This window comes from Geotrypetes seraphini, chromosome 10 (genome assembly GCF_902459505.1).
Source record: "Geotrypetes seraphini chromosome 10, aGeoSer1.1, whole genome shotgun sequence".
Classification (NCBI taxonomy): domain Eukaryota; kingdom Metazoa; phylum Chordata; class Amphibia; order Gymnophiona; family Dermophiidae; genus Geotrypetes; species Geotrypetes seraphini.
Genome location: NC_047093.1, coordinates 78,170,748 through 78,184,608, shown reverse-complemented (window position 1 = coordinate 78,184,608; position 13,861 = coordinate 78,170,748). Strand labels below are relative to the sequence as shown.

At 39.0% G+C, this 13,861-nt stretch overlaps 1 protein-coding gene across 4 annotated transcripts in view; it reads right to left on the bottom strand.

Moving 5' to 3' along the window:
* Window positions 1-2,699: 2,699 nt before the first annotated feature.
* Window positions 2,700-13,861, bottom strand: part of DENND1A (DENN domain containing 1A) — a 994,598-nt gene continuing 983,436 nt past the window's right edge. For 2 of the 4 annotated variants that reach the window (XM_033960659.1, XM_033960658.1), the window contains 3 exons: window positions 13,479-13,607; window positions 9,541-9,796; window positions 2,700-5,752 (listed from right to left, as the gene is read on the bottom strand). In XM_033960659.1, coding sequence (XP_033816550.1) covers window positions 4,457-5,752; window positions 9,541-9,796; window positions 13,479-13,607 — 1,681 coding nt within the window. In that variant the 3' untranslated portion in view covers window positions 2,700-4,456. The remainder of the gene's footprint in view (window positions 5,753-9,540; window positions 9,797-13,478; window positions 13,608-13,861) is intronic. The other 2 variants (XM_033960660.1, XM_033960661.1) reach the window with 1 other exon arrangement.

Sequence of the window (13,861 nt, the reverse complement as noted above, 5' to 3'; positions counted from 1 at the left end):
AAGTTTTTTTTTAAATCCCTCAATTTCCCCTTTAATTCGATAATTATCAATGAAATGTATATTTTGAGCTTATGACATAAATATCTGTATGAATTCATTACAAAAAACAAATGTATAATTAGATGTTACAGTATGTTCATTAAATCAATTTATTGCCTAAAATATAAAAGAATTCCCTTTATAATTACCCCTTGACAGTATTAAGTTAACTTTAAGATATAAGTGCATTACAATATTTCAATCCATCAAATCTAATTGAAATAAGAATTCAATTTTGAACTTGCTAAATTAGAAATATCATATAATTAAAAACCTATTACCCCTTATTCATGAATTAGAATTAATGAATTAATATGAAATAGATAAGGACCTTTCTTTTTAATAATATGACAACAGGAATTGTAATATATTTCAAATCTTATCTAGGATAATAGCAATATAATATTATTAAATTTTCTTTAAGAGATATCCATTTTCTACAAACGTATAATACATCCATATACTATTAAATAAATGGATATGAAGATACTGCACAAAAAGTTGTATAATATTCTCTGCATCAACTTGCATCAATTCTGCTGTCATCTGCTTTGGAAGTAAGGCTTATTGCGTTATCACTCGGGCTCTGGGCATGACCCACCATTCTATCCCTGTTAATTTTCATCTTCACCACCTTCAGATTGCTGCTGCAGGGGCCATGGTCGTAAGTGCCCGCAAAATCTAAGTCTAGATCTTACCCTTGTCCTGAATGTTCATAAACTGGTTACCTGGTATCTTTGGGCACAGCTGTCTCTGGTGGCTTTGCCTACTGATGTGCAGGTGCATGTGTCCCACCTTGAGACTATGTCAGTAAAAGAATGGGGTTGGATGCTTTCGCTGTGGTTGAGACTGTTGCTGCTGTTCGTTAGGGAGAGCCATCTACAGGTTTCTCCCCCTTCGCCCAATGGCAGTGCTCCAGCCCCCCCCCATCTTACAGGCTCTCCTTCCATCCAGGGCCCACCAAAAATTCCTCGCCAAAAGCAGCAGCCAGGCACACATTAGCTACTCCTCACCGGCACATCGCCATGTCCCATGACCCCAGCAAACCCAGCTCTCCTCTCTCCATCAATAAACATCAAACTCCACAGCCTCATCACCCCCTTCACTACGCAGCAATTTGCGAGGGTTGCCACACTCAAACTCAGTCTGGTACACAAACACATATTATGTATGTTTAACTTCTAACCCGTTCTGAGCTCGTTGGGGAGAATGGGATAGGGAACAAAATAAATAAAAGTGCAAGCAGGAGTGAAATTTGTATTTTTAAAAACTTTCTCAACATTTATCATCTGGAGAGATTTTGGTCCTGGGTTATTTCTTATTTTAAGCTCCCACATTATGCCCTGCTGCTCTTTTAATGTTAAATACTGATCGCTTTTGACATTATTTTACATAGATGAATGACAAAGAAAGCAAGACAGGACATAGTTTCAATAAAACAGAGAGACCATTAACACTGGCCATTGTTTTGTTCTTTTATTCTACGAAGACCCAGAAATTTAGGACCAGATTGTTAGGAAACATACTTTCATAATTTTCTTAAAGTGCTCCATAATATTCAAGTCAATCCCGGTCAGCATCCTATTTACCTATTTGATCTTTAAAATAAAGTGAAGAATGAATAAGCAATCTAATGTGCTGTATTTATACACACTAGTCATCTTAACAGCTTTTCTTTTATATTATATATACATCATTTTTCTAATGAAGTGTGGATGGCATCAACAAGTCTGGAGTATATGACTGAGTCTTGAACCAACAATTTAATTATTACATCACAGCAGGTTTGCATGGACAGAATACAAAGTTAAAAAACGATAGAAAAATAGTTTGTTGTGATACATAAGCCCTAATATTTTTTCCCACTAAAACAAACGTGCATTTAAAATATTTATTCAGTGCATAGCTACAGCGAATGAAGCTTAAAAATACAAGATGGAACACATGATAACATTAATAACATGCGCCACTCAATTCCTATGCAGCAGTATTGCTACTGACAAGATTAAGCGACTATACAATAATTCAGGGAGTTCATATTCCAGTTTTAAGTTGATAATTCATACATAAAAATTATTTGTAGGCAAAAAAACATAACTTCTTGACAGATCTATTTTACTTTCCAGAACTAAGCATTTAGAAATAAAACAGATCTATCTTACAGCAAAAATGTACACAGAACTTGGCTGGCTTAAATACCAAACTTACATGATTCATATAATAAAGAAATAGTTTATCCTAAAAAAGTGTTTCACATTGTTTTACTACTGTAGAGTTCTCTTATATTGCACGTGTCCAGAATATATCATTCTTCACAAATAAATTACAACCAAATATGCTATGTTAAGAATGTTTTCATTTAATACTGCAGACATTTACCCTAGGTTTGGAAAATAAACAGTTCATAGTCATTCGCGCGCGGAACTTCGGCGCAAGACCCCAGCGTGCTGCCTAAAAAATTACTTTTAAAGAGCTCTAAAGTGGGGTGGGGGGAACCTGGGGAACGCCCCCAGTTTACTTAATACTTTTCACGCTGCCGTTGGGGGGGGGGTTGGTGGTTGGAACCCTTCATTATAGAGTAAACTTAACTTTTTCATGATTTTTTAGGAAAAAGTTTAGTTTTCTCTATAATGTGGGGGGTTGCACCCCCACCTCCCCAACGGAAGCGCAAAGAGTATGAAGTAAAGTGGGGGGTTCCCCCCCACACCCCCATCGGAGCTCTTTAAAAGTAACTTTTTAGGCGGCGCGCTGGGGTTTTATGCCAAATTGTCTGCGCTGCAATGTTGGCACGCCGAAGTCTCGCGCACTTTTGTCCCGTCACCAAATAAACTACTTCAGTTTCAGCCAGTTGAGTTGGTTCAGGCTTGATGGGCTTTGACATATTCTTTTAAATAAAGCAAGTCTTCAGAAAAAGGTAACTGTAGCATTAAAATAATTAATGAAATGAGATTTATTGTCATAGAATGGAAACACCTGGTCAATAACATCTGTGCTTACTAGAGTTGTGTGTGTATATCAAGGAAAGAGAAAACTGTGACTCACGTCTAGTGTCTGTGTAAAAAGGAAATTATCACCTGCTTAAAAGCTGCCATTCATATAATCATAGTGATATCTGGTGGTTCTTTTATAAATTCTGGATGTGTATTTTCTATGGAAATTCCCAACAGGTTGTTCTGACTTTACTTTAAAAGACAATGAATCTAAGTACACTCTTCCCATTTTAACAATAGGTCACAATGGCGTGGTATAGTGCTCTATCAGTTGTGACCATTCGTAATTGGAAACTATAGCCCAAATGTGGAGAATGAAAAGGAAATGAAAAAGATCACATCATTTATTGTTCCAAATTATGGAAATGATACCTAGTTGTCACTTAGCAACATTAATCACTAGGATCATGACACTTTGGCTTGTGATTCTCATGTACCTCACCTAGCATAAACTTAACATCCATAATACAAGTGTTTAATTCCAAGAAACCAAGAATGGAAAAATTCAAAACCCTCATTCTCTTTTTAATAAAAATCTCTGTAACATTCTAATGAAATACTGCTCTTGGTTTTCCAACTAATAATACTTATGAACACTAGAATATACTTGTGGGAATCTATTTTATCAGGAGACTTCTTCTAAACTAAGTTGCTGGTGTCTCTAATATCCCAAAGGGCAATCAGTCTAGCATTGCATTATGTTTTGTTCTATGCTGCACTGCCTTAAGAAAAATACAAGGATCCCTTTCTTGAATAGTTCTTATTAAACTAACCCCCCCATATCTCAATTACAGGAAAGGCTCATATAGATCTACAATCACTATTGCTATATAGAGACGACCCCAAGACACATTTTTAGCATCTTACATAAGACCAGAGAATTGTTTGGTATAGCCACGAGTACAGGCATATTTGTTCTACATAGAAAAGCAATTATATTTTTGTACATAATATTGAAGAATAGATCTAAATCGCTAGACATACAGGCTGAAACATATACTAGCACTATAGTGTTTGCTGTATACTCAGTGTTTCAGGTTCTGCCCAAAACTGTCAAATACAGCAAGCCGTGTTTCAGTAGTATATGTAGAAGTGGCTATTTCACAGAAAAGGAGACATAAGAAAAGAAAGAAAATCTAAATTTGTACTTTAACACTTTGATTAGTGCAGTGCAAAAACGTTAGTGTGTTTGGTCATGATCTAAAGGAGAAAATTGGCTACTATTCCAGGGTCAGATCTTAAGTAGGAAATAACTGCCTGGAGCTAGTTGGAAAAAATCATGAATTCATCAGCCAGCAATATATATGAATATGGTAATTATGCTCTTCTGTTTCTCATATGAATGGTTAGTTCTTCATTGCTGACACTTTTTTTTTCCTGCTGATTAAAGGGGAAAAGAACAGCAAAGATATAGTTAATCCTAGAGATTATTCAAAAGTTTCCCAATGCTTTCTAAGTTGTTCTACTTTACCTTGTTCTGGTGCTATGTCCTGCTTTGTCTTGCTTAATAAATCTTGAAATGGATCTTTTGGCTCCTCTGCATTTGAGGGAAGCAACAATGGTTCCAGCACCTGAGAGGGCCTAGGGGGGATAGCAGGCCGTTCACTGGACTTTACAGTTATGCCTTGCTTGACATCTGATAAATTCACATCAGACCGAGGTGGCTGTAATGTTCTGAAATTAGGAGTGGAATTTATATTTCTTGACTGCATACAACTGGTTTGAGAGAAGTTATGATTTGACTGCATCAGTGGACTAACTTGTGAACCTGTTTGAGCCTGACCAAACAGACCAGTTAAGGGCAGCACTGACAAATTCTGCTGAGGTCTTGGTGGTTGATAAAAGCAAGAACCAGATGTAATTAAGCTTGTGCTAAAGCTAGGACCTACAGGACTTACAAAAGGGGTTCTGGCAATAGGTAGGGCTGTTGGCACTACATGAGTGAATGGATTTAGAGATGGCTGCAAGAACTGTGGTCCCGCAGAAGGATAACTCACTTGCTGACCACGAATTGCAGTTGAAGAAGCAAAGTCACTTGCCAGGGAAGGAAAGCTAGCTGGGCTAGAGTGAAGAGAAGTTGCAGAACTGTGCAAGCTACTAGACCCTGATGGTTGGGTGGTGCTCTGACAACTGCTCAGTGGATCCAAAAAACTAAGGAGGTCATCACTACCTGCATTTTCTGTAAGAACTTTTACTGGCTGAAGCATATCAGCAGTACCACTGGAATCTGACAAAAGCTGGGTAGGATTAGAAGAGTAATTAAGAGGTTGATTGGATTCTGGTTCAAGAGATGTACTTTCAATACCAAATGATTCATACATAAGTTCCGAAGCCAAGTCATTGCTTGCAACAGTTTGTGTCTTCAAATGGTCTGTTGCTGTTCCATGCAATGCTTGATGTTTCCCAGGTCTAGGTGCTGGAGGTGGGGGAACTATGCCAAGCTCTGGTGTTTTACGGCCTTGAGGCCTTGGGATGGTGATGTTACTCTGAGCGCTTGTTTCTTCCTTTTCTGAAGATGTTATTCTGCTTTCTTTGCTATGTAGTCTCTGTGGGCTTGAGGAGCTACTGATACGAAAAGCCAAAGGTCTTTCAGGTGAACTCTGAGAATACTTTGTAGGAATAGCCATGTCATCTTGACCCATACTCCAGAGTTTGTTATACGGATGAGGATGCTTCATTGGTGGCATAATTCTATTTCTTTCAGGTACCCTAAAGTCCATCCTCTGTCAAAATATAAAGAGAGAGGGCTAAAGTATTTACCTTACTAATATTTTAATAATAATAATAATAATAAAAGAAACTATATGAAAATTAGTACAAGTTGCTTTACTACATTAGCTTCTGTGGAAACTAAACACCTGTGTTGACAACAAAACCATACTTCTTTTACGGATGGCTTTACTTCCACAAAGAACTTTCAAAGATAAGCCCTTGTACATCTTTCTAGAAGCTCATTTCAAGTATTAAGGTATATAATCAGACATTGCTGATAAATATTAGCTGAAACTACAGGGTTGGTACTCAGGTAGTGCTGGGGCATTCTGAAGGTAGAGTTAGAGTGGAGCTGGGACTTACTTGGTTAGTGGGTGAGTGCCTGGATAAAGTTAGGAATCCACTTAGTAATCTGACACATGGATAGGTAACCACATATGATCGGGATATTCAATGCTAGTGCCTCAATTAGGCTTGGAATTGAATTTCCAGGTCTAATTCAGTATATGGATATCAGCAACTTAAAAATTGTAACCTGCATGTTGAATATTGGGAGGGATTATAAAATACAGGAGCTTTATTTTTACAGCATACAGAAGACTTATAAAAAATAAAATCCATATCCTGTATTTTTTTCAGTAAAATTTCTCTAAAACTACTTTCTAATGTAGTTTTTACTTAACATTTTTATCCACATCAATTCTGATTTTAAATTCAATATAAGCCAGAGATACTAAGGCGCATTAACACTTTTATGTGGTTGTTTTAGGAGCCTATTCTTTTTATTGATATCTGAAAATTGTATTTAGATGTCTGTTTTGCATAGACATCCAAATCCTGATTATATAAAGCAAGGGAGCATGGTCTGGGCAGGTTTTGGGTGGGTCTCTAGGGAGGGTCCAAAATATGAGTGTTCAGCTTTGATCACACAAGGGGAAAGGATGTCCATGTCTAAAAAAACAAATTTTATTATTTAGACCTGGTATTTGGCACATCCAGGTTACAGAAAGATGCTTTGTTTGAGCAACTATCTACGTGGGGGAGAGGGGTGGGGTGGGGGGGGGGAATTTAGGAACAACACCATCTTAATCCATATCACATGTATTTTAGAACAGGATACAACCTATTCTAAAATATATGTAAGATGGACATCCATTGCTGGAAATGTCCAGTATGAACATCCATTTTACAAACTGAAATGTCCAAATTATAAATGGGGAAAACAAGAATCATGGCCATCTGTGTGGCATCAAAGGAATGTCCATCTTATAAAATTGTCACATCCATACAGAGCAGTGGGGGAGAGGAAGGGGGACAGCAACTGCTCTCCCCCAAATGTGAAACCAGCAAGGGATAATAGGCTCTAAGATAGCTTCAGATACTGGGTTAAGAGCAACATGAAGATCTGAGGGGTAGCCTAATGGTTAGTGGATTGTTGGCTCTTCAGGGACAGAAAAATAGCCACTGTACCTGAATATATAAAACACATGCAGCCTGAAGGCTAAGTAGTGTATATTCAGGCACAGTAGATATTTTTCTGTTCCTGGAGAGCTCACAATTAAAAACATATATCACAAATAGCAGAAGTTGGATTTGAACCTGAATTCCCTGATTTTCAACCCACTCTAACCATTAGGGTACCCCACTGCTCTGTATGGATGTGACAATTTCTGATCACCTATCCATCTCTCGTTTCTCACCTTCCCATATCCCTACTTTTCTCTCTGAGACTGCCTTTGGAATTCTTTGATGTTTCACTTATATATTCTGATAGTCATCGTTTGCTCATTTCTGATCTGAAGGTGGTGGTTTTGCCTTTAAAGCATGTCAGAGTCATATTTTCTGGTTTTGTTTTACTTCTACTTAATACAAGAAATATTAGCACATTTAAAAAAGAATGGGCAACATGAAAACTTCTGCTACAAGTGGCGTATTTTGCCACTAAACCTACATGGTCTCAGAAGAAAACAAGAAAACTCCTCATTTCTTCAGTCGAAGGTCAGAACTGGGAAGCATCAGCATAGACGCTTTAGTACAGGGATCTCAAAGTCCCTCCTTGAGGGCCGCAATCCAGTCGTAGCATTCTGTAGTAATTTGGTTTGTTCAGTTTTCACAATAGTAGAGGGGATATTTGTGAAAGGGAGGGGAGACAGGGGTTTTGTTGATCCTTGCTCTGTATTATTTGTGTTTATAAAATGACAATTGTAAAGAATATTGTCTCTTTTTATATTTTAATAAAATAAGTTCAGTATAAAATCATAAATATTCGAGGCTTGTGCAGATGGGATCTGACAGTTTGTGGGGACGGGGACTGAGTTTACGGGGATGAGGCAGGGACAGGGACTAAGCTCACGGGGACAGGGCAGGGATAGTGATAAATTATTTCCCCGTGTCATTCTCTAATGTCTATCATTGATCTAACTGTGAAGATGGTCTTTTTAGTTCTGATCTCTTTGGGGAGGAGGGTGTTGGAGCTGCAAGTGTTATCTTGCAGAAAGCCTTTCCTCAGATTTATTGAAGCAGGAGTGTCTTTACACACCTTGCCTTCCTTTTTACTGAAGGTAGTTTTGGCGTTTCATGTCAACCAGGAAATGTGACTTCCTGCTTTACAGCCCACGGGAGAGAAGAAACAGGACAAAGTTTTGAAGTTGTTGGATGACAGGAAAGTTCTTGTTATCTTGAGGTGTCAAATGAATTCCGCCTGATGGATTACCTACAGACTAGACTCAAAAACTATCTCCCAATGGAAAGCAACTGCCATTTGAAGTGAAAGCTTACTCTACAAGAAGTGTGGCGTCTTCCTGGGAAGAATCCAGGACAGTGCCACCCGATTAAATTTTTTACAGAGTGGACATGGCGGCAGAAATGGATGGAACATTTGGATCCTCTGTGCTAGTCGCAGGCTCATCTGTCCTGCCCTAGACTCAAGGGACTGTTTTGGTATAGCCCATACATAAGGAATGTATATGCGGTTTGCACAGGAAGGAAGGATTAGGTTCTTACCTTAATAATCATCTTTCTTGTATTAAAGCATAGGATTCCTTAAGGCCCTGCCTTATCAGATGTCTATTATGCCTGCATTGGCTTGTAGGCTGGAAAGTGTATTCAGCAGCTTGGCTCGAGGCAGCAAAGGAAGAAAAAAAAAAAAAGTCCTTCGAATACAGGCATATTAGAGCCGAGATAGATATCAGCACATTTTGTTTTGCTAAGAGCTGTACAAGTGTTAGTGCCGGTTGCACACAGGTAGGTGGTTTCTTTCTCCACCATTATTTGTTGCCCTGTTGGGTAGTTTTTAACTTTTATTTACACTACTGCAGAGCAGATCGAACTTATCTGGATTGGGGAGTTCCCCGAGCCCCACCTTGTTTTCATTTTACTTCCTAGGGGTTATCTCTTATTTTGGTATGGACTGAGGAGAGGTGCTGCCCAGAGACAAAGGAACAGAGAGAAGAAAATGATTGATGTCTTCTGCAAGCAACTCGCGAGTTGAGGTGCTTAACCCATTCTTAAGGAATTGTATGCTGTTCGAGGTAAGAACCTAATCCTTCCATATTAATGGCCCAATGCTCCCAGGGAAGAAAAAAAAAAAAAGCAGCTTGCGAGGCTGATCACAAGTTCATTTATTGTGGGAATTACTAAACTGTGATACTGACTATCACTAGTTATTGACTTCTTCAATAAATAAAAGTGCTGCAAAATGCACAAGTGTTTTACCTCTGCTCAGTAAAATCTATTTTATACACGTAAATCACTTTGACAAGTGCCCTCATATTGGTAAGACCTAATTGCCATATAATACCTGATAATCAAATGTACATTCTTTCCCATCCTCTTCTTTGGGAGTTCGCAAATCTTCCAAACTTTTGGCTTGAGTAAGAGGCTGTGTTTGGGTTTCTACCTCCAAATGACTGAAAATGTCTTCTAAAAGACAGATTTCTCTGAATCTGTCAGATGTGGGAGGATTTAGCAATCCATCATTATTTACGTTCTTCTCTGGACTTATTGTCTCATCTCCATCTGCATCAGATTCTTTCAGGGCTCGGTACGGCTGAGGCCTGTCAAAGAGATGATTAGTTTATTTCAAAAGGTGCACAAATACCAAGGCTATGCAGAATGGGCAGGGCACAATATAAAATTGTTAAGAGTCAGAGCAGACTATTGCATTATATATAGAAAGATATAACAACCCTGAAGGCAAACAAATATGCAAAACCCTGAAAAAAAAAGACACGTGAAATGTAACTTCTGCTTAGCTATAGTTACAGCCCCATGATTTCTGTGGCAGAATTTTTAAGATTCTCTGGCAAAAGTTGCAAATTCGTTGGAAGAATTTTCAAAGTTTTGTGGAAAATACATGGCACATTTTCATAAATTTGCATATATTGGCACATTACATTTTACATGTGTGTGTATTTACAGTTTTATAAACATGCCTTTTTGGCATTTCTTATGTGACTATAACAATCTAAACCACAAATATGATCACAGCTCTCATTTAGTTATAAACCTTATTGTGAAGTGCTCAGACCTTATACTCTTAAATTCAGTGCAATCACCGAACTGGGGTTATCACAGGGACCATCATTGACTTCACTGTCCCTGACCCGACCACAATATATGAACAGTCCAGTAACAAAATAAAAGATATAAAAAATATATGTTTCACTTATCTGAGTTTGCTGATTTTACTGGATTTGCTGGTGGCTGGGTAGATAAGAACTTCGGTAACCTCAGTGGTGTTAAAGTGCTGTGCATAAATAAGTCCTTGTGGCAAGATATACATTGGCCAAACTAGTAGGAAAATTAAAATATGGATAACAGAACATCTTAGTAACATTCGTAGGGGCAGAGTCTCCGCCCCTCTGGTAGCTCATTGGTTACAAGAGTCTTACTCAGCAGAAGCTCTAAAGTACAGTGGTACCTCGGTTTACGAGTGCACCGGTTTGCGAGTGTTTTGCAAGACGAGCAAAACACTCAGCAAACTTTTGTGTCGTAAACCGAGCACTGCCCCGATAAACGAGCACTCAGCAATGGTGGCCCAGGGGTGAGTACTTGCCTGCGGGTGCTGCACAGCGATTCCAAAGTGGTGCCTTCCTTGCCTCGGGGTCCCCACGCGGCTGCCCTCCTGCTTCGGCGATGCCTCTGCCGTCCTGCAGCGCTCTCCCGGCTCCCATCTAAACTGGCCATTGTGAATGAGCATGCGCACGACTTCTCTCTCTTCTCCTAAGTCAGCTGTTGCCCCGACAACACGCTCACCACGTACAAGCACGCAGCCACCAGCAAATCCAGTAAAATCAGCAAGCTCAGATAAGTGAAACATATATTTTTTATATCTTTTATTTTGTTATTGGACTGTTCATATATTGTGGTCGGGTCAGGAACAGTGAAGTCAATGATGGTCCCTGTGATAACCCCAGTTCGGTGATTGCACTGAATTTAAGGGTATAAGGTCTGAGCATTTCACAATAAGGTTTATAACTAAATGAGAGCTATGATCATATTTGTGGTTATTCATTTTCATCACAGAATAATACGAATTATCTCCCTATTAGTTTGTTATAACAATCTAAAATCATGAGATATATTGCCACTATATATTTTTCTTATGTGAACAATTTATTTACTTGGTCCTTTTTTAAGGGAAGGATTTTAATAATTGGGGCAGGGAAGGAAAGAGGGGATAGTGAATAATGGAAAGTATCTGAGAGTTAAGAGGAGAGAAATGGAGAAATGGTCTCAGGTAAAATGGGTGAGAAGAAATAGAAGTCAGAAATGATGGGGCTGCAGGGGACTGGGATGGAAGAATCATGGAAGGGGGCAGGAGGGGACTAATGAAGAGGTGGAAAAGAAAAAAAAAAGACATCTTGGAGTGGGGAGGGGGATCTTGGAGTGGGGAGGGGGATCAAGGAGTGGGAAAATGATCCTTATACACCCTATAACTCTCCTATCCCCTGACTGAAATCTCAGAGTGCCTTTGAAACCTTTATTCTCTTCCTGTCATGTCAAAACTTCAACGTCTACTCGTACGCCACAATCCCTCTGATCCCCACTCATACCCCACATCACCACCTCTAATCCCCACAATTATCTGCTAGCTTTATGTTTAAACTAGTGTACCTAAAACAAACTGTTGAAAAAGTCAGTCTCAAAATTATCCACTCCCTATTCCCCAGAACCACCCCCCTCCATTCTGAACCCCTGCTGCAATAAAAATTAATAGTTTAAGACCCAACTGTGTGCTCTATGACAACCACCCATCTATCAACCACCCATCTATGAACCGGTGCCGGTCCACAGAAATTTCCTGCCGGTCCACAGGGCCAGCACATGCCGGTCCACGGTGCGATCGATGCGGCATTATCTTCGAGCCAGCTCCCTCTTCCTCACTGATGCAGTGCACAAAACCACGGGCATCCTGCACCTGAACCGGAAGCCTTCTTTCTGACGTTGCAACGTCATAGGGAAGGCTTCCATGAGGCACGGGACGCGCAAAGAGCTGCTGCCCGCAGCTTTGTGCACTGCATCAGTGAGGAAGAGGGAGCCGGCCTGTAAATAATACCGAGGGCGGCATAAAATGGCCAGGCGAGAGCAGGCCAGAAGGTAAGGTATAGCATGGAGGGAGGGAGACAACAAAGATAGGGGGGAATGATTTTATTTTTGAATTTAGTGATTGAGTGGCAATTTTGAGAATTTACATCTGCTGTCAGTGTGCTTTGTGTAGTTTAATTTTGTGGTTAATCATTATGTGTTGTTAATAAGATTATATTGTGTATCTGTGAAAAATGAATGGAAAAAATAGTGTTACAATTAGTACTATTATGGGGGCGGGGTCTGGGGGTGGAGATTGGGTAGAGATGGGCGGGGTCTGGCCCACGACTTAGCCCACTGTTCTTCAACCGCCAGTCCACAGACCGATGCCGGTTCACAGAATAATTATTTTATTTCTGCCGGTCCATAGGTGTAAAAAGGTTGAAAAACACTGCTCTATGAGATATAGATAACCCCTTTGACTCCCAAATAGCTAATCAAAAACTGTATTGTTAGTCCAATAAAAAGGGAGCATATAGCTTTGACAGGTAAATCTGATAAGGTACTATTATTCAATGTAAAATTCTGAATGTAGCTCTGTGTTTAATATGTATGGTAGGACTGGTTAATTATTTTTAGCACTATTCTCTTTATTAGACACTAGTGTTAAGCAGAAAATCAGACATAGCAAATACTGAGAAAGAAATAGAATGCAAATCATGTAAATATCCTTTCCTGTTCTCTCTTTGCAAGACACATAAATGTCATAAGGGGGTAGTTGTATAAGCAATTTCTGTGTTTAAAATAGCATTTCACACAGAGAAACAAGTCATACAATAAGCCTTAAGTATGTGCATGCAAACATACACATGTCCTATATATGTGTATGTTTCACTGACCTCTGTGGAATCATTGCTGGGGGCAGGCATTTCACTTATGTTTACATCTTATACATGCTTAAGCACGTAAGTGTGCAGGCCTCAGAGCAGGTATAACAGCATGTGAATTTTAACAATAGTACTTATGTACAAATCTGAAGCACAAATTAAGCAGCCTATATTATGCAATTACCCTCATAAATTATCAACTTAACTTTTAATATAAAGCCATCATTGCTATAAAAAAAAAAATCAACCCAACAACCCTGTATATTTATCAGATAAAAGGGTGTGCTAATAAAAATGAAATAACAAGGAATGAAGAATAGACCATTCAAAGGGAGCAGAGAAGAGAAAGTTTTCAGAGAAGCCAGAGACAGGATCCTCCTCGTGCTGAAATTCATCATCAGAAGAGTCTTCAGAAAGGAAGACAGTATAGTGGCGTGTTGGCTTTACAGAGCTGAAGAAGACATGGAGAGAAAAGTAAGTTACTAAGAGTCAGATTCAAAGCTGTGCACTGCATCTCAATCTGCTGAGTTTGAATATTCTCTTAGCAATAAAGCAGGGAATTCAAATTTACAGTGTAAAGTGGTATAGTAGTCATTTAGTCTAATTTTTAAGGTAATATATACAAACAAAACAGAAAATAAGATGATACCTTTTTTATTGGATTAACATAATACAATTTTTGATTACCTTACAAAGGGAACCCTT